Source organism: Tursiops truncatus, chromosome 8, assembly GCF_011762595.2.
Source record: "Tursiops truncatus isolate mTurTru1 chromosome 8, mTurTru1.mat.Y, whole genome shotgun sequence".
Taxonomy (NCBI): domain Eukaryota; kingdom Metazoa; phylum Chordata; class Mammalia; order Artiodactyla; family Delphinidae; genus Tursiops; species Tursiops truncatus.
The window spans coordinates 4,583,665-4,605,549 of NC_047041.1; the positions used below are offsets into that span (position 1 = coordinate 4,583,665).

Below are 21,885 nucleotides of genomic sequence, written 5' to 3' on the forward strand. Positions count from 1 at the left end.
ATCAACTTCAACTGGTCTACCCGACCGTGGAGCATCGTCCAGCGAGAAATCTCCAGCACGAAACTTCACAAACCACTTTTGACACCTTCCATCAGTCAAAGCACCTTCTCCATACACCGCACAAATCTTTTTGTGCATTTCAGTTGTTTTTACTTTTCTTGAAATAATAAAGCATAATATGCTGAAAATGTTTTTTCTTCCATCTTCAATATTAAAATGGCTACACAAAAATTCACAAATTTTGATAATTTTTAAAAAATGCATACTCATGGGCTTCCCTGGTGGCGCAGTGGTTGAGAGCCCACCTGCCGATGCAAGGGACATGGGTTCGTGCCCCGGTCCGGGAGGATCCCACATGCCGCAGAGCGGCTAGGCCCATGAGCCATGGCCGCTGAGCCTGTGCTCCGCAACGGGAGAGGCCACAACAGTGAGGGGTCCGCGTAGCGCAAAAAAAAAAAAAAAAAAAAAGGCATACTCATATGACAGCTGTCACAATACAATCTAACAAAACTGTTTCAAATGAAGTTAAAGACAACTAAGTGCTACTAGAGCCATCTTACGGAAAAAACCAAATGAACTTTTTGGCCAACCCAATATATGCTGCCCTCAGCTGTGTGCTATGTGTTCTGTGCAGTGCCCTGCATACAGTAATTTAATAAATGTCTGCCAATAATGATGACCATGAAGAACTTCAAATGAACCAGTTACCAGGGAAAGTCTTCAACTCTGGAACAAGTTATATCCAAAGGTTCTTTTAAATGTCAATCTGAGATATCCTACAGCTAAAAGGATAAAAAAGAGATATCTACTGCATACTGTTTGCATTAAAGAAAAATTAGAAATGTAAATTATAAACAAATAAATGACAGAATTAGAAGACTCTTATTTTTACATAAAACCCTGAAAAGATGGGCAAGTTCAAAGATATGCACGTTATTTGCAGGGGGGGGGCGCGGTTCTGTCACTAGAAAGCTAATAATTTATACAAATCTCAACTACTTCCAGTGTTTTAGGAAAAAATTATCCTTAAAAACTTAATTCTAGGCACACCGCGGGCGGGCCAGTGAAGCCAGCGGCCCTGGCACGTGATCTGGGACCAGCTTCGTCACTTGGTGGTTCCATCTGTCTGTCCGTCCATGGGTGCCATCATGGCGGACGCAGCCAGTCAGGTGCTCCTGGGCTCTAGTCTCACCATCCTGTCCCAGCCACTCATGTACATGAAGGTGCTCATCCAGGTGGGATATGAGCCTCTTCCTCCAACAACAGAATGAAATATTTTTGGGGCAGCAATTTTATCAGCTTCCTCATCCTCTCATTATGCTCAGCACATTGCAAGCATCAGTGGGAAGCGTGGGTTGTTCACAGGCTTAACTCCAAGACTGTGTTCAGGGGTCCTTTGGAACTGTGGTCCATGGTAAAGTTTTACAGCATTACCAGGAGTGTGACAAGGCTGAGGAGTCAGGATCTGGAAATGTACAGAAAGAAGTTTCTTCTTCCTTTGACTGAGTTATCAAGGAGACAACTCGAGAGGTGACGGCTCATTCTGCTGCTACTCTCATCACACATCCCTTCCACGTGATCACTCTGAGATCTGTGGTACAATTCATTGGCAGAGAATCCAAGTACTGTGGATTTTGTGACTTCCTAGCAACTATCTATTGGGAAGAAGCCATCCTAGGATTTTTTGCGGGTCTTTTTCCTCGCCTCCTAGGTGACAGCATTTCTTTGTGGCTCTGTAACTCACTGGCCTACCTCGTCAATACTTATGCACTGGAAGGTGGGGTTTCCACCATGAATGAAATGAAGAGTTATTCCCAAGCTGTCACAGGATTTTTTGCCAGTATGTTGACATATCCCTTTGTGCTTGTCACTAATCTTATGGCTGTCAACAACCGTGGGCTTGCTGGTGGATGCCCTCCCTACTCCCCAGTATATTCTTCTTGGATAGACTGCTGGTGCATGCTACAAAAAGAGGGAAATATGAGCGGAGGAAATAGCTTGCTTTCCCAGAAGGCCCCCTATGAGAAGACTTATTGTTGTGACTTAAGAATGTTAATTTGGGGCTTCCCTGGTGGCGCAGTGGTTGAGAATCCGCCTGCCAATGCAGGGGACACGGGTTCAATCCCTGGTCTGGGAAGATCCCACATGCCGTGGAGCAACTAAGGCGGTGCGCCACAACTACTGAACCTGTGCTCTAGAGCCTGTGAGCCACAACTACTGAGCCCGTGTGCCGCAACTACTGAAGCCCGCATGCCTAGAGCCCGTGCTCCACAACAAGAGAAGCCACCGCACTGAGAAGCCCGTGCACAGCAACGAAGAGCAGCCCCCGCTCACCGCAACTAGAGAAAGCCTGCCCTCAGCAAAGAAGACCCAACACTGCCAAAAAATAAATAGATAAAATAAATAATAAAATTTAAAAAAAAAAAAAGAATGTTAATTTGAAGATGTGGGGCAGGGACAGTGACTTATCTACAGTCCCAGATGCATAAAATTATGGGAGAGAATGTTGATTTCTATACAGTGTGGTGTGTTTTTTAATAATCATTTAATCTTGGGAAAATGGGGGAAAAACCTTAATTCTATCATTTTATAAATATTCCTTAGTTCTTTCTACATAACTGAGCCCACTGTGTGTTCACCTAAGTTCAAAGACTCTAGATCTAGAAAGCACCAAATAAGCACCAACTCCATCAAACCATGTGCTACTCAACAATAAAATAAGGGCAAAATGCAATAAAATATTCAAATTATGGTTCCAATACTGCTGCAAACATCCAACCACTGGCTGGCAGGCAGCATTCTCATTCAATAACTCAAAATATTTGTGCATCAGCTTAAGTACTCCAAATTCAGAGTATGAAAGGCAACTAAAAGTGGTGGAAATTGCATATTTAAAAATGCAGGGAGTTCAAATGCCCCAAACCATGAAGGGTGATTCAATTAAAAGTGACGCTGTAAAATATTTTAACGGCTTGGAAAGTTATTCAATATGTCAAAAGGCAGGAAAACAGCTTATAAACATATAAGGGGGAATCCATTCTTTCAAAAAACAAAGATGTCCAGAACACAGACTGGGAAAATTTTTAAGTTACTTACCTAGATGGTAAATTACAGTTAATTTCTTTCTGTTTTGTTTTGTTTGTTTTTTAGCTTTACCTGTGTTTTCTAGATTTTTCACGATGACCATATATTTTTTCCTTAACACAGGATACACGCTAAGAGTCACCATAATAATCATCTGTAAAAAATCAATTTAGAATCTGTCTTTTTTAATGAAAGGCTGTAAGAAGTAGCAAATAGGTTCCTGAGATGATACGCACTCAAGTCATAACGTACAATGACTGTAAATCTAAGTTCCATGAGCTGATAGTGGTTTGGTAGTGGAGAAAGATGGAAAAATAACCTCAGAAGAGTTTTCTCTTTACTTTCTGATTACTAAGAATCACGTACTGCAAATTTTTGCCTAAATGTTGACTGTTTGGTAACTTCTCCATAAACCTTTGGTGGCCCCGTGCTGACCTGAGATATCCCTTCTCCAGGCCTCTGACCAGGCCATCTGTTCTACCAGTTAGCACAAACTTGAGAGCCAATTCATCACTTACTGATTGTGACCTAGGTCAAGTTACTTTATCTGTCCACGCCTTGGTTCCTATGTCTGTAAAACAGGGATAACCATAGTATGTGTCTCAGAAGGTAGTTCAAAGGTTTCAGTGAGTACATGTGAAACATTATACATAGTAATTGCACCATAAATATAACTATCACTGTTATTATCACTCCAACCACCACCAGAATCTGCCACTCTATTCCTGCTTGTCTATTCTTCTTCCCCAACTACCTAAAATAAAATAACACAGGTTCTCTCTATAAACTCCCAGTAGATATCTAATTTCAAGGGAATTAATTTCCAGTTATGGTCAACTAGGTAATTCAGACCAACCCTCCTGATGAGGACAGCTAGAAAAGCAACATAAAATATTTTTCAAAAGCACTTAGTTAGAGACTTCCCTAGTGGTCCAGTGGTTAAGACTCTGCGCTCCCAATGCAGGGGGCCTGGGTTTGATCCCTGGTCAGGGAACTAGATCCCACGTGCCGCAAATAAAGATCCCACGTGTCACAATGAAGATCCCACACTCGGCAACAAAGATCCCACGTGCGGCAACTAAGACTCAGCGCAGCCACATAACTAAATACTCTTTAAAAAGCACTTAGTTAAAGGCAGTAGGGACCTAAAAAGACAGGGAAGATTTCCTAGGTCAGTAACCAGAGGAGGATGAAAGTCCAAGGAGATGAATATAGCTCACAGGGCTTTTTTCCTCTGGGGATGATGAAAGATCCTAAAGGGAGTAGCTGAGCAGTGCTTTTAACAGCCTGTAAGGACCAATGGGAAAGGGACTGGAGTCCAGGGGCAGGAGGGAGAGAAGAAAGGAAACATACTTGGAAATACACTAGTGGTTTGGAGTTGATACCCCAAGGCAGGCTGAACCTAGAAGGGTAATCCAGAATTGACAGGACTTCACAGAGACTGCAGCTCAACTTCCAATCCTCTCAATCGGTGAAATGAGAGATCCTGGATCTCTAGTTCATCAAACTCCAGGTAGAAGCAAATCAAACATTCTCTGGAGCATAACATTAGCCTAGGCCTTAAATTAATCTATAAGCATTTGTGTAAATAAAACATATGGCTCACAATCAAAAATAACTTGACAAACAAGGAAACAAAATAAAATGAATAAATAACCAGCAGAAACAGACAACAGGAAAAGATCCACAGGGACCCCAAACATAGGAATTACCAGACAGAGACTCCAAGTATACTTTTCATGTTCAAAGACACAAAAGACAAAAATTGAGAATTTCATCTCTGATCTAGGTACAATTAAAAAAAAACTATTTTAAATTATAAAACTGAAAACCATAACAACTAAAATTAAGAACTCAATGGATGGGACTTCATGGTAGACTAGATATAGCTGGAGAAATCATTAGTAAGCCAAAAGATGGGTCAAAAGAAAAGCTATCAAATGAGGCATGGAAAAACACACAGGACAGAGTAACAGTGTCTACGATGTTTGTTTTTGGAGTCCTAGAGAAAAGAGAAATAGGCAGAAGCAATATTTAAATACTTAGATAATGGCTGATAACTGTCTAAAACTGATGAAAGACATCAAACCACAGATTCAAGGAGCTCTACAAGCCGAAGACAGTCAGCCTTCCATATCCTCAGATTGTGTATCCATGCACTGAAACTACTCAGGGGAAAAAAAATTCAGAAAATTCATAATAGCAAAACTCGAATTTGCCACGGGCCAACTATTTACATAGCATTTACATTATATTTACAACTATTTACATAGCATTTACATTATATTTATAACTATTTACATAGCATTTACATTGCATTAGGTATTTTAAGTAATCTAAAGATGATTGCAAGTATACAGGAGGATATTTGACGGTTACATGCAAATACTAGAACCATTTCACATAACAGACTGGAGCATCACAGATTTTGGTATTGGGGGTAGGGGTGTCCTGGAACCAATCCCCCAAGGATGGCAAGGGACTATACATTTTTTAAAAATCCAAACGTAGGTACACAGTAAAATTGCTGAAAATCAGATTCAAAGAGAAAATCTACTAAGTAGTCAGAGATAAGGGACACATTATCTTCAAAGGAACAACAATCTGACAGTTAATTCCAATAAGCTATTGATAATATTGAACACCAAGATATTGACCAGGAATAGAATTAAGAATAAGATCTTTAAAATGATGAAAGAAATTCTATTCCCGATGAACCTATCTTGAAGAAAGACACTGAAACAGGTATTTGGTGAAAGAATATATATCACCAGCCAACCTTAAGAAAATTCTAAAGTGTGTTTTGGAAGACAAAAAATTATCCCAAAATGAAGGTCAGAGATACAAAAGGCAGGAAGAATAACAAAGAGAATATGTAAATCTAAATCAGAGGCTTTCAAACTCACTGCATCTTTGAATCACCAGAGTTTTTTTTTTTTTTTTAACATCTTTATTGGAGTATAATTGCTTTACAATGGTGTGTTAGTTTCTGCTTTATAACAAAGTGAATCAGTTATACATATACATACGTTCCCATATCTCCTCCCTCTTGCGTCTCCCTCCCTCCCACCCTCCCTATCCCACCTATCCAGGTAGTCACAAAGCACCGAGCTGATCTCCCTGTGCTATGCGGCTGCTTCCCAATAGCTATCTATTTTATGTTTGGTAGTGTATATATGTCCATGCCACTCTCTCACTTTGTCACATATCCTCCCCATATCCCCCTCCCCATATCCTCAAGTCCATTCTCTAGTAGGTCTGTGTCTTTATTCCCGTCGTACCCCTAGGTTCTTCATGACATTTTTTTCCTTATATTCCATATATATGTGTTAGCATACGGTATTTGTCTTTCTCCTTCTGACTTACTTCACTCTGTATGACAGACTCTAGGTCCATCCACCTCACTACAAATAACTCAATTTCGTTTCTTTTTATGGCTGAGTAATATTCCATTGTATATATGTGCCACATCTTCTTTATCCATTCATCTGTGATGGACACTTAGGTTGCTTCCATCTCCTGGCTATTGTAAATAGAGCTGCAATGAACATTTTGGTACATGACTCTTTTTGAATTATGGTTTTCTCAGGGTATATGCCCAGTAGTGGGATTGCTGGGTCATATGGTAGTTCTATTTTTAGTTTTTTAAGGAACCTCCATACTGTTCTCCATAGTAGCTGTACAAAAATATGGAACGCTTCACGAATTTGCGCGTCATCCTTGCGCAGGGGCCATGCTAATCTTCTCTGTATCGTTCCAATTTTAGTATATGTGCTGCCGAAGCGAGCACCGGAGGAGTTTTTAAGAAACACTAATGCTTGACACCCTCCCTCAAGAGACCCTGATGAAATCTGTCTGAACTGGAGTGCAGACAATCTGTGTTCTGTAAATGTTCCCCCAGATGATACCAGTGTGCCTCCAAAGTTCATGATCACTGATCTAAATTCATTTGACTGTATAAAACATGGCTTGTATAAGGTCTTCTGGGGTTTAAATGACATTAACATACGTAACAACAAAGGCAAAAATGCTGAGAGGGGTTAAGTAGAGTTAAAGTGTTCTAATAACCTTCTACTGAGCAGGAGGAGGGCAAAAATACCAATTAATACCAATTAAGTGAAAGATATTGAAATGTCTAAAGTAACCACTAAAGGGAAAACAAAAGATTATACAAATATGCTCCAAAGTAATAGGAGAGAGAAGTAAAATAATAACCACCTCCAAAGGAGTTAAATAAGGGAATAAACATAGCAACCTAAATGTTCATTGATAAGTGAATGAATAAAAATAAATGGTGTACACACACACACGAATATTATTTAGCTATGAAAAAGGATATCCTACCATTTGCAACAACAACATAATCCCCTTGAGGGGATTACGCTAAGTGAAATAAGTCAGATGGAGGAAGATAAATACTGTATAATCTCACTTATATGTGGACTCTAAAAACACTGAACTTGTAAATATAGAGAAAAGATCACTCATTGTCAGAGGTGGGAGGTGGGGGTTGAGGAGTGGAGGGCAGGCAAAATATGTGAAGATGGTCAAAAGGTACAAACTTCTAGTTATAATATAAATAAGTCCTGGGGATGTAATGTACAGCATGGTGACTATAATTAATAACACTGTATTGTATATTTTAAAGTTGCTAAGGGAGTTAATCTTAAAAGTTCTCGGGCTTCCCTGGTGGCGCAGTGGTTGAGAGTCCGCCTGCCGATGCAGGGGACGCGGGTTTGTGCCCCGGTCCAGGAAGATCCCACATGCCGCAGAGCGGCTGGGCCCGTGAGCCATAGCCACTGAGCCTGCGCATCCAGAGCCTGTGCTCCACAACGGGAGAGGCCACAACAGTGAGAGGCCCGCGTACCGCAAAAAAAAAAAAAGTTCTCATCACACACACAAGAAAATATGTAACTATCTGTGGTGATGGATGTTAACTAGTCTTACTGTGGTGATCATTTCACAACACATACAAATATCAAATCATTATGTTGTGCACCTGAAACTAATATAATGTTGTGTGTCAATTACACTTCAATTTGAAAAAAAAGAAAAAAAAGAAACATAAGAACCAGCAGAGCAAACAAAAAACACTAAATAAGAAGGTAGATGAAAACCCAAATACTTTAGCAATCACATTAAATGTAAATGGACTAAATATTCCAGTAAAAGACAAACACTGTCTCCTAAGTAAACAAAAGAAAAATCAACCATAAACACATCTAAAACACAAAGATGGAAATAGTAGACAAAGTGCTGACAAAGGCAAAAACCTTACTGGAGATAACAAGGGAAACTATAACTCTGAGAAGTCCAATTCTTGAGGAATAGATAGCAATTTTAAATCTGTATGCACCTAATGACAGCCTCAAAATAAGCAAAGCAAAACTTGTCAGAATAACAAGGAGAAAAACAACTTTTCCAAAATCACAGTGGGAGATTTTTAACATACCTTTCTCAATAAAAGAAAAAAAGAAGATGTAAAAAATCTTAAGAATAAAGATCTGAACAACATGAAAACAGCATGATCAGAATACATATAAAACATTGGAAGTAACAACTACAGAATAAACATTTTCTCTATGCACACAACAAAAATTCTATCATAAACTAGGTCATAAAGCAAGTCTCAATAAATTTCAAAAACCTGAAATCATACAAATTCTCTGACCACAATGCAGTTAACTTAGAAATAAACAGCAAAAAGACAACCAGATAATCTCCACATCTTTGGAAATTAAGAAGTGTACTTCTAAATTACCTGGGTAAAAAAATTAAATCACAACGGAAAAATCTATTTTTTTACTTGAATGATAATGCAAATATTATATATCAAAACTTGCATGTCGTTTAATGGTACAAATTTGTAAACAGCAGATAAACTCTGGAGATCTAACATTCAGCACAGTGATTACAATCAACATACTGTTTCATAAACTTCAAAGTTGCTAGAAGACTAGATCTTAATAGCTCTCACCACCAAAAAGAAATTATAATTATGTTTGATAGAGGTATTAGCAGCAATGGTACAATGGTAAACATACTGCAATATAAAAATGCATCAAATCAGAACACTGTACACCGTAAACTTACACAATGTTATATTCAATTATATCTCGTTTTTTTAAAATAAAAGGAAAGAAATAAAACTGTCACAATTCACAGAATATACTCAGAAATTTTCAAAATTACAGATAAATTATTAGAATTAGTACACAAGCTTAGCAAGACCGCTGAATACATGATCAATTTGAAAATATCAACTTCATTTCAACAACCACAACAAAAAGACAACTTTAAGGTGCCATTTACAATAGCATTTAAAAACATCAAATATCTATATAGATAAATCTAACATAAGATGTACAAGATCTCTATGAAAAAAGCTATAAACACTGAGAGTAATTAGAGAGGACCTAAATAAAGGTATATGCCATGTTTCTGGGTTGGAAGACTCAGTATTGGAAAAATGTCTATTTTTCCCAATTCAACTACAGACTCAATGCAATCGAATCTAAATTCCAACAAGTGTTTTTGGCTAAATGTGGCAAATGTAAATGGAAAGAAAACGGTTAAAGAATAGTCAAGACATTACTGAAGACAACCAAGGCAGAAGGGCTTGCTCTAGTAGTTATAAAACCTTGTTATAGGGACTTCCCTGATGGCACAGTGGTTAAGAATTCGCCTGTCAATTCCAGGACATGGGTTCAAGCCCTGGTCCGGGAAGATTCCACATGCCACGGAGCAACTAACCCCGTGCGCCACAACTACTGAGCCTGCACTCTAGAACCTGAGAGCCACAACTACTGAGCCCGCGCGCCATAACTACTGAAGCCTGTGCTCCTAGAGCCTGTGCTCCACAAGAGAAGCCACCGCAATGAGAAGCCTGTGCACTGCAACAAAGAGTAGCCCCAGCTCGCCACAACTAGAGAAAGCCCGCACACAACAACAAAGACCCAACACAGCCAAAAAATATAAATAAATAAATAAATAAAATTATTTAAAAAACAAAAAAACCTTATTATAAAGTACAGTCATTAAGACAGAGTGGACTTGGTACAGGGATAGAGAAGAGATCAATGGATTAGGAGAGCCCAGAAATAGACTCACCCATACAGAGATATTAATTAACAACAAAGGTGGCATGGGACAACAGAAGGGAAAGGAGACCTTTACAATAAATGGTGCAAGTTGGATAGCCATACGGAAAAAAAAAGAATAATAAAAAGACCAATACTTCATATCTACACAACAATCAGTTCCAGGTAAACTGTAGCTCCAAATGTGACAGGCAAAACAAAAGGCCCCTAGTAGGCAACAGGAGAATAACTATGTCCTCAGGGTGGGGAAAACGTCTCACGTGGGACACAAAAAGCACCTACCATAATTTAAAAAAATAAAACTGACAAATTAGACATTAAACTTAAGAACTTCCTCTAAAGACATCATTAGGAATAGTGTAAAAAGGCAAGCAGCAGAGAGGACAGTATTATCTCAATAGCCTCAAACCAGAAACATTCCAAATGTCCATCAACAGTAGAACAAATTGTGGTTTCTTCATACGTTGGAATACTATACAGCTGTGGAAACAAGCGAACCACAGCTATGCTCATCAATCCAAATGACCCTCAAAAACATGCTCAGTGGAAGAAGCCAGATACTCAATACATACTGAAAGATTCCACTTCTATAAAGCGAGAAAACAGGAAAAACTAAACTACAGTGTTTAGGGATGAACGCTTGGATGGTAAAACTATAAAAAAGAAAAGCAAGACATCATCACCATAGAAGTTGGGATAATAGTTGGGGGAGAGGGAGGGGGACGGGGAAGTGGGGGACGGGAATGTTCTATTTCTTGACCTTGGCAGTGGTCACACGAGTATGTTTTATGAAAATACATTGAGCTGTAACTTTTTTTCCTTTGTGTATTTAAATTTTTAAAAGCTCAAAAAATTCCAGGCTTGCGATGTGGGTGGAGAGGGCTGCAGTGCTGCCTTGAGTGCTTGGCACCTTCATGAGCACAGGGCTACCCTTACTTTCAGTTCAAATATCTTAGCATTGTTACCTTCTAAAATCACCCTAATATGCTCAAACAACTAGCACTCTGCACTGACAAATATTTATTACAACTCTAAGAGCCTGGGTAAGTTTCTTTGGAATCCAGAGAGATGAAAGGGGTCTCTCTCAACACGAAAACATGAGTGGGAATGCTGAATTCTCAACTCATGGTAAGAGTTACTTCTGGAAAGGAAGGTTAATGGAATGGGGGAAAGTTCAAAGGAGGCCTAACAATGTTTTATTTCTCTACTGATGATGTTTTAGTTTTTTTTTAAAAAAAAAAAAAAAAAACCAGGCTAAAGCAAATACAGAAAGTGCTAAAATTTAACAAAACTGGGTGGTGGATATGAGTATCTTTTATATATTTACTATACTATGTTGGTCATATTCATAATTAAAGGGTCCTATACTCTTCACACTCTTACTGGCTCATTTCTCCAGGTAAAAATTCTGCTTCAGCCTAGGTAAGTCATCTATTTAGCCTTCCAGAGCCAATGTATAAAAATCTGACAATGCTTACATTCTTCACCAACACTAAATCCCATGTTTTCTTCTTCTCTAGGCTAATTACCTCCTTTACAAATTTTCACATACTTCTCCATTCCTGCCTTTCTGTTCTGGACGGCAATATCCCTCAAAAGGACGTGCCGAGATCCTGATAATCATCTGAGAGGTTCCTTTGAGGTCTCAATTTCACCGGCAAACCTTTAACTCACAGATCATTTAGGTAAGAATAAATTCATTCTTTTTCTTTCCAGCCAGCTTAGCTATATAACCTCCCAAACAGATAATGACCTGGTAGCAGACGTTGGGTTGCTATCTACCCAACATCCACAGCCCGCTTTTCCAGCAGAACCCAGTGTGCAGTCTAAGCCTATCACAGCACCACCATCCCCTCCCCACCCATGACTGGTGTGGCTGGAAGCACCTGATATAATTCTGTACAGTAAGACTTGAGGGGTCTTGTGCTGATGTGCTCTGAGAAAGCCCCACAATCCCCTGGACGTTATCAAATCAAAGCACGTGCTCTGAAACTGCAACAGCCATTCTGCAGCCACAGGAGGCGTGAGGCTGAGGAAGGCAGAGTAGAAAGGTTGTGCTGAGCTGTTCAATTAACCCACACCACAGGTGCCCCACTCCAAATGCTGATTGACTTTTTTCTGGACCACAATCTTATTCCAGTCATATTGGTTACTGTGCCAGCCTCTGCCTAATAGTTTGTCTATCAACTAGGCCAGTGATCATAAATCTGGTGCCAGTAACCTTTTCTCTTCCAAATAATCCCATACACTGATTTTGGTAAGATTCCCCACAAGTGGTCACCGTTTCTTTCCTTAAAATTTGTTATCAGAATACAAAGATAGGGACTTCCCTCGTGGCGCAGTGGTTAAGAATCCGCCTACCAATGCAGGGGACATGGGTTCCAGCCCTGGTGCGGGAAGATCCCACATGCCGTGGAGCGCCACAACTACTGAGCCTGCGCTCTAGAGCCCGCAAGCCACAACTACTGAGCCCACGTGCCGCAACTACTGAAGCCCGCGTGCCTGGAGCCCATGCTCCGCAACAAGAGAAGCCACCGCAATGAGATGCCCGCGCACCGCAAAGAAGAGTAGCCCCCGCTCGCCGCAACTAGAGGAAGCCCGCGCGCAGCAACAAAGACCCAACGCAGCCAAAAAAAAAAGAGAGAACTTCCATGTTATATTAAAAAGCATTAGACGTTTTTTAAAACCTATGGAAAATGTAAAAAGGCCAAGTCCCCTGTAATTACATCCTTCAAAGATAACCACTGTTAGCAGTTTGCCATATATTGATTCATGATAATATTACAACATCTATGAAATTAGTTCTTTTAAAGAAAATATTCACATCAGGTTTTTTGATAGTGGAGAAAACAGGTAGACCGGAGTAGAAAGAAATCTGCAACCAAAACACCCTGATATAGAAGAAAGAGCGCACGACAGACTCAGAATATGACAGACCAATTTTCACCCTGGCCCTGCTGCACTGCCTTGAACCCTCCGCCTCACCCGACTCCCATTTTAGGTATGGATACGAATACCTACTTCACCAGACTTTTGGGGGCTTACATAAGATAATGTCCCCAAATGAGTTCTGTTGCCTTTTTGTTTACTGGAGTTTGTTTTTCTCTACCTGCACATAAAAATCCCCTGGGGAGCCTGTGACAATGAGAATCCCAGATATCCTCAATGAGAATCTCTGGGCATAGGGCCTGGAAATCACATCACGCAAGTGCACTGCGGAGGAAAAGGCCCCACGCACAGTTGCTTTTATTACTGCACTGTTCAGCATCTAACACAGAACCTGGTAGCAGTGTTCAACAAACACTAGTGGGATGAATAACAAATGAAAAGTTGTATTTTAAAAATAGATTATAGTTATGTTTCAAAAAGTTTCATTAAAAAAAGCCTTATGATGCTTATGTAAGAAAATTTCTCTCAGCAATAAAGTAGTTATTAGTTGTACTTGATACAAAGGACTGGAACTTGTTTCTATTTGAATGCGCCTACATGGTTCACTTTCCATCCTAGGACATAAATCAAGGTACACTATATGAAATTTAATTAAGAGTCAAGGTAATCTAGTTTATCTCACTAAAAAAACAACTCATGAAAATTGGATTATGGGTGATTTTGAATTCTCAAATGGCCTCCCTCCACAGACTTTACAGTTACTGTACAAAAATTTATCCCTACTTTTATCACACAGAAAACTATTTTCTTTCAGTAGTTCATTTTAGAACAATTCAAAATACTAATTGTTAGGTACCAGCTTCAATACGCAATTTATGTGTCACTTTGATAAAAATGTATGTACCTGGGAGCTCTAGGAGGATACACACCACACCAAAACGTTTACAGTGAGATTTTCCTGGACAACACAATCTCAGATTATGCATTATGTTCAAATGCATTTTAAATTTTTACAATGAATATGCACTCCCTATATAATTTTTCTTATTTAAAAAAAAATGCAAAAGCCCAAGAATTCAGTAAGAGAAATATAATTAAGGAATCCTGAAAGGTTTTTAAGTTTTGATTTTCCAGAGTTGAAACAATATCAGATAAGTTAAAAATACGATTTTTATATTTGGAAAAAAATTAACCCTTCACATATTATTGCCAAGAATTCTAAAGCTCTTTAACAAACAAACAAAAAACATGTTTTCAAATGCTATGAAGGACATTATTGGTTCAACTGGCAAAATGGAATACAGACAGCAGACTTGATCAAAGTATTGTATCAAAGTTAAATTTCTTTAAGCTGATAACTGTACTAAGCTTATGTAGGACAACTTCCTCGGTTCTTAGGAAATACTCACTGAAGTTTTCAGGGGTAGATAGACATGATGTATGCAACCTGCTCTCAAAACGGTTCAGCAAAAAATACGTAATAACAAAATGAATGAAAAAGCAAATGCTGAATAGGAGAAATGTTAAATTGATGAATCTGGGTAAAGGGTATAAGAGCTGTTTGTACAATTTTTATAATTTTTTGTAAGCTTGAAGTTATTTCTAAATAAAAATTCTAATTGAAAAAAGTAACAGAAAAATATTCAAAATTGTTCTTAAGATCATACTGGACCAACTTTAAGCAAGACTTTATTGGGGGAAAAAATAGCAACGTATTTAAAAATTGTGCTCATAAAAACACTCACGCAGCACCAACCTTAAGCAAGAAATTAAATTAGTATTGTCCAGTAGATATGAGTTACATATGTTGTATTTTCTAGAAGACACATTAAAATTAGAAGAAACAGGTGAAACTAATTTTAATATATTTTACTTAGCCGATGTGTAAAATATTATCATTTCAATACAATCAATATGAAAATTATAAATGAGTTATTTTACAAGTTTTTTCATACTAAGTCTTCAAAATTTGGTGTGCATTTTACACCTACAGTACACCTCAATTCAGATGCTAAATTTTCACAAGAAATACTGGATCTGCATTTAGATTTCATAAAATGTATCAAATAGTTTAAAAAGCAGACTCATACCAAGTTGTTTCAAACACAGACAAATGTTTTCCAGTCACCGAATAGAGTATTTGTTTTTAAATATAAATTAGCTAAAATTAAATAAAATGGAAAGTTGATTCCTCAATCACAATAGCCACACTGCAAGTGGCTACACTGTGGGACAGCCCAGCTTTAGAGGATGAAACAAAAGCCTGCGAGAGGAGGGCCTGATTCGCCAAAACTCTGCTCATCACATTTATCAAACGATTTTTACATGGTTATGAGGTTAACAGGCTGATGTTCCTATCAGAGGCATTGGTATCTGTCCAGGTCATAAAGTGACATCCCCTCTACCACCCATCAGAAATACCAGCACAAAGCTTCTTGGTCCTCTGCCTCAGACATCATACATTGAGTTTCCTGAAAATTGACTATCAAAGGGCCCATTTTAAAATGTGGTGGAATGAACTGGCTCTCAGAAGCCTCAAGGTCCACTGTACAGAGTGCAGAATTTCAGCACAAATACCATCTGAGAATCCCACATGGGAGCAGGCCCACGACTGAACTTGTCTCAGATTTAACAGAGGAAGTGACCCTGAGTACAGAGACTTTTTTTTCTTTTAAACAGGTGTAAGAGATTAATTCAGTCAACACCAAGCAACACTCAAGACTGGCCAATCAATAATTCTGTGCCAAGCAATTTGATCAGGGATTTGGCTAGAATCCTCTTGGCTCATCTCAATAAGGACCATCCCAAAGCGAATCCTGATTTAGGCCATTCTCATCTACATCAAGGCTTAGGCAGTCCTTTGCCTGAAAGCAAATAAACTAAATCAAATTATATACATATGAAGGAAATGCTGCCTCTTGGACAAAAGGAAAAACCATTTGAAAGGTAATTTAGCAAGTATGGGCAAAAACACAGTTCCAAAGAAGAGAAGTTTCATAACACAGCATTCAAAAACCATTTTAGGGAAATGTCTAATGCCTACTTTCTGTCTAGCCAGACTTTCCGATTGAACAATGATGTGGGTAATAATCAAATTTAATCCACAACAGCTAATTCTGATATTGTTCATTTCTCTTTCTCTGCAGGCATCAAGTATTAATATTCCATTTAAACCTGAAAGGAAGATGTACTTTAAAATTGATGGACCCTTCTTTGTGAATTCACTAGTGCCTGAAGTTACTCATACCTCTGGGAAGTGAGGTAAAAGTGTGAACAATGGTTTTTGACATCCTGACCTAAGAGTTAAATTCTATGTTCCATACAAAATCTTCTTCCTTCCCCTCCCATCCCAACGATCTAGCTTGCTTCCCTGCGACACCATATTGGGGACCACAGATATAAATCCAACTAACCACTGTGTGGTAACGAAAATAATCCTAATCTAAAAGCATGCGTATTATAAACATTAACTATTTCTACTTAAAACTTCTCCCCCCCCGGCCCCCCAAGAATCAAAGCTTTAAGCAGGATGAATACAAACGTTTTAAGCCGTTCCATCGGAGGTTCGTTCTTGATCAGATTTATTCTAATCGTGGAAATATTTACACGTTCTGCAGAAGAACACGTTCTAACTGTAGGTTTTTATTAGAAACTTCTCAGTCAATGCCTAGGTAATCAAATCCAGTCTCACTTCTCTCTGAAATTAGCCAACCACGCAGAAATCCATTGTAATTTTTAAAATAGCGAAGAGGGGAAATAAACTACACACCCGAAACATTCCAGTCCGACAGTTCAAGCACTATTTCGAGAAGGCAAGTAAAATTAAAGTCCCACGTCTCCCTCAGGAACAGAAAGGTTTCTGGGAAGCGGCCACGTCCAGGCCACCCTGCAGGACCCACGGACCTCAGCAACCCCGCCTGTCCCCGCGGCCCGACCCCAGCGAATCACCCAGGAGCCCAGGCGCTGGAACATCCTCCCGGCACAGAGATGGCACGGGGTTATCAGGTGCAGAAAAACTACTTACACCAAAAAAGTACGATTAGACAAGAGTTTTTACAACGTTTTCACGGGTACCGCGTCCCTGCTCGCTGAAACCCACCACAAAAGGGAACACCACCAGCAGCAGAGAAGGGTTTCCCCTTGTTTATTGGACTCAGGCAAACGGCTATATTTAACAATTCCTCCCGAAGGCCCGATGCCAGCGCGCAGGATCTGGAGCGGGAGGCACACAGGCAGGAGAGGGCACACCCGCTGCGGGGTGCGGAGCTTCTCCGGTGCAGCCCAAGAGGCGCTCGCCCCGCATCGCGGCACTCCCCCGGCGCCGAGCCGGGACGCCCGCATCCCCGCGGCTCGGCCCACCTCGCCAACAAAGGCCGCATCCGCCGCTCCCCGGTGGGAAGCTCCGGCCCCCCGCGTGGAGCGCGCTGCCCGCCCCAGCCCGGGGCCAGGGTCTGCACAGCCGCCCCCGGAGCGAGCCCAGCCGCACCGGGTCTCGGGCTGCGGGCCGCCCCGGGGCGCACGGCAGAGGCTCGCGTGGCCCCGGGGGAGGGCGGGGTGGGCGTCTGGGCCGCGCGGGGTCCCCAGAGAATGTGGCGCCGCCGCGGGCGGGATGGGGGCTGGGGCGGCCGAGGCTGCCCGCCGCCCCCCGCAACCCCGATGCCTTTCATTTGGCCTCTGCGGCGTCGGAGGCAGCCCGACCTCCAGCGCTAAGCGCTGCGCCAAGCAGGAGCGGGCGGGGGAGGCGCCCCAGACCCGCTGCAGAGCCGGACCACCCCCACCGCCCCCACGCGACGCGCTCCCCACCCGGCCCGAACCCCACGGCCCGCCCGCCAGCAGGCCGCGCTCCCTCGCAGGCGCAGGAAAAAGGGCTCGGGCGCTCGCCCGGTGCCCACCTCAATGTAGCCGGCCAGAGCCGCGGCGGGTGCCGTGAGCCCGAGCAGCAGCAGGACCAGGAGTTTGCCCGTGGCCGCGGCGGCCGCGGTCCCGGTGGCCGCCATCCCTCGCCGGGTCGCTCTAGCGCTCGGCGCTCAAGCTCACACACTCGGACTCGGGAGCTCTCCCCACCGCGACCCAGAAGCATCTGAAGCCCGTTCGCCGCCGCCCCGGGGGATTTACACCGACCGGAACTGACTTCACGAAACCACGCCCTCCATATCCAGCGCCCAATGCCGGCCCGCAGAACCGCCGCAAGACACCGCCCCTTGTTCAGCCCAGATCCAACCAGGGGACGGAAGGGCCCGCACCTCCCGCCGCCGCAGCCGTGCTCCCCCGCCAGGCCCCGCCCCCAGCCGCTGACGCCCCGCCCCCGCCGGGACCCCGAGGCCCAGAGACGCGGGGGTGTACGCGGGGGTGTGCGCAGGGTGGGTGGGGGCCCGCAGCTCGGCCCGGGCGGGGGCGCGCTTCGGCCTCTGGAACCGTGCACGGTTGTCTGCCCGCAATGCGACCGTCTGTTCGCCTGCAGCGGCCTGATACGGACACGCCCCACTCCCCGCCCCTGCGGGGTATTTTCCAGATTCCTCTGGGTACCGCCCTCTTTGGGGTTCTGAAAATGATTTTATTAAAAACAGGATAAAAAAAAAAAACAGGATGAATTGTTCCGAGTCCAGCCAGGTTTGCAGAAGGCCCTCCCCCCGGGCAGAGGAAGGACTGCCATGAGGCAGCTTTCCTCTGCTTCGACCCCGCGCAGGGCGCGCCCCTTCCCAGCGCGCTGCCAGCCCGGAGCCTGCTTCGCCCTTTCCTCGCCGCTCCGCCCGGCCGTGTTTCCACGCTTTTGACCTCTGTTTCTTAGGCCTCATCCGTCCTGTTCCTTACCAGTGGCCACTAGAGCCCGGGATAGCTTCCTCCCACTGGAGACCAGTAGTGCAAGGGAAACATTGACCTCAAAGCCCAGGTCCCCTTCCTCGTGTATTTTAGGAAAAGATCATTTTTCTTTTTTTCTCCAGTTTAAGATCACTAGCAAGAGACCTGCTTCTCTCTGCCTTCTTGCTCTGCTGCGTTTCCACTTTCAGTCGGGAAACATTCTGCTGCCCTGGTTCACAGCTGGCACGGCCTCGCCGCGGCTGGGGCGCCTCCGGCTTTGTTTCCTTTCAATAGACTTGAGATTTATGGACCACCCTCTCCATAGTCCTTGCTAGTTTCCAGATGAATAAAGAGCAGGGTCTCTACCCCAGGAAACAGACAGTAAAAACGGAGACACAGCGTCCACGGAGTACGCACAGAGTGCGGCAACGAGGAGAACGCTGGATGTTCCAGCGCCACTGCGTGATGTGCCCATTCCTGTGGTTGAACAGGCTCTACCCCATTCCCCAGAGGCAGCCCTCACCCTTCCACTGCAGAGCTCTCCCCATGCCTGCACTGTCCTCGCTCCAATATTTACCTGCTGAAAACCTTTTCATCTTCCTCTGCTCGGTTGGAGGTAAAATCATCTGCTTCTGAATACCCGGAGCGCTATTCCCCACTCTGGCACTTGCTGCCCTAGTTATTTCCAAAGCTCTCCTGCCACTAACAAGGCATGGGTATGTAATACTGAAGGGCCCCTCACCCCGGACACCCCAACACATGTTTGTGCAGCGTCACTGAAACCAATTCTGCTGGGTTCTGGTCCTAGTTCAGCGGTTGCTGTGGACTGAAGTGTATCCTCTCCAACATTCACATCTGTTGAAGCCCTGACCCCCAATATGATGGTATTTGGAGATGGGGCCTTTGGGAGGTAATTAGGATTAGATGAGGTCATGAGGGTGGGGGCCCTCAAGAGGGGATTAGTGCCCTTATAAGAAGAGACCAGAGAGCTTGTTTCCACCATCCACCCACCCCCATCCACACGAGGACACAGAGAGAAGGCCAGGAAGAGAGCCCTCATCATTGGGAAACCAAGCTGGCCAGCACCGTGCTCCTGGACTTCTCAGCCTCCAGAATTGTCAGAAAGAAAGTCCTGTTGTTTAAACCACCCAGTCTGTGGTATTTCGTTATGGCAGCTGGAGCTGACTGGCGTAGCTGTATAACTATGGGCAAGCCCTTCATCAAGTGGACTATCTTTCCTCCCCTGACAAATGTAAATATTAAAAACTTGTCTTACTTTACCAATTTGTGTGATTCAATGAAAAATGAATGTACAATAGAGAAAAGCATGAAGTGCAATTTTCTGTGAAAATATGCACGAAACAGTACCAAGTGACTGTGAAAGTCCTAATTCTGTTGTGGAGCCTTGGATGTGTCCTACAGACCCTCTGGGACCTGTTTCCTTGCCCACAAAATCAGGGACTCAACTCAGGGATGTCTAAATTTCTATGAATCTAAATGCTAAGAGAAAAGCAAGTGAAATTCCCTAGGTTCAGAGCAGTGCCCCAATATTCATGCTTTTGGGACTGTGTATGCAAGGCTGAACTCTAATATCATGGAATAGGGCAAGGAAATGTAGAAAAATGACCTGGGGGTTTTCTATCTAAAATTATTTATGTCCAGGGGACTTCCCTGGTGGCTCAGTGGTTAAGACTCCATGCTTTCAATGCAGGGATCATGGGTTTGATCCTGGTCAGGAAACTAAGATCCCACATGAAATAAATAAATAAATTAAATTAAATTAAAACCTTAATATGTTTCAATTAATTAATTAAAATAGGTCCCGAAAGACGTTTATTTGCATTTTCAGGTCACTGAAGGATCATTAATAAAAGTTTGTTGCCCTATTCATCAATGTTCTTGACTTTAAAGTGTTACTTTCTTTTTATTAAGTGACACTCACAGGAGCATACTTAGTCTTGCAGTTCTCAGACAATGATTTTTCATCCTAAACATGTTCACGTCAGTGACCAAGTCATTTGAAGAGTACTATGTTTTCACTTCATTACCCTTTGTTCACAAAAGGAAAAGGCCTAAAATAACCTCCTGTTTCTCCTCTCTTCTTAAGAATCAGACTTTCTCGTAAAAGAGTTATCTTTCACGTACACTTAAGATGTGTGCATTTCATTGTTGGGGAAAAAAAGTAGTTTATGTCCCTAAATGTATCCTTATATGAGCAGCACCCACTCATCCATTTGACACTTATTCAGGTGAGTTAAATCCAGGTACAGCAGCTGCTCCCAAATCAGGATGCTTTTCAAAATCAACTAAGAAGTTTTATAAAAAGGCAAATTCTTAAGCTCCTACCTTGGAAATTTTGAATCACTAAGACTAAGGTGACATAAGGAATTCAATATACATTTTTTTTAAAGCTGTCCAGGGAATTCTAATCCACTCATACTTCTGAGAGCTTGATTCTTGAAAATCATGGGTCAGTAAAACAAAATTTTTAAAATTGGAGCAGCATTTAAAGTTACCAGTGTTTCCAGACATAGACAACAGACTTATGGTTGCCAAGGGGGAGGGAGGGTGGGGGAAGGATGGATTAAGAATTTGGGATTAGCAGATGCAAACTATTATATGTAGAATGGATAAACAACAAGGTCCTACTGTACAGCACAGGGAACTATATTCAGTAGCCTATGACAAACCATAAAAAAGAATGTATACATATGTATAACTGAAATCACTTTGCTGTACAGCAGAAACTAACACAACATTGTAAATCAACTATACGTCAATTAAAAAATAAAAAAATTACCAGTGTTTTAGTTTTCTAAATAAAACATTGACACAACTGTGTGTTGTCACCACTGTTTCATTAAAGAAAGAACATTTAACAACAACAAAAAGTAAGAATGGTCATCATTTTACAATTTAAAAGACAGATACAATGTAAATTTTTGACAACTTACTGCACTGCATTTTTCTCATCACAAATCAGAATGGTGAATACTTTATAATGGAATGGTCC

General features: G+C 42.0%; 1 protein-coding gene, 1 non-coding gene and 1 pseudogene across 7 annotated transcripts in view; 1 reads left to right on the forward strand and 2 right to left on the reverse strand.

Moving 5' to 3' along the window:
• The window catches only part of APLP2 (amyloid beta precursor like protein 2), a 72,491-nt gene extending 54,328 nt beyond the window's left edge, over window positions 1-18,163 (reverse strand). For 3 of the 6 annotated variants that reach the window (XM_019942058.3, XM_019942055.3, XM_019942054.3), the window contains exon 1: window positions 17,966-18,162. In XM_019942058.3, coding sequence (XP_019797617.1) covers window positions 17,966-18,070 — 105 coding nt within the window. In that variant the 5' untranslated portion in view covers window positions 18,071-18,162. Of the gene's footprint in view, window positions 1-17,965 lie in introns of all 6 variants that reach the window. The other 3 variants (XM_019942059.3, XM_019942056.3, XM_019942057.3) reach the window with 2 other exon arrangements.
• On the forward strand, window positions 1,144-17,783 carry LOC101336713 (mitochondrial carrier homolog 2-like; annotated as a pseudogene).
• LOC117313470 (U6 spliceosomal RNA) lies at window positions 6,768-6,874 on the reverse strand. The gene has a single exon (XR_004527976.1). It is a non-coding gene; the product is annotated as a U6 spliceosomal RNA (small nuclear RNA).
• Window positions 18,164-21,885: the final 3,722 nt, after the last annotated feature.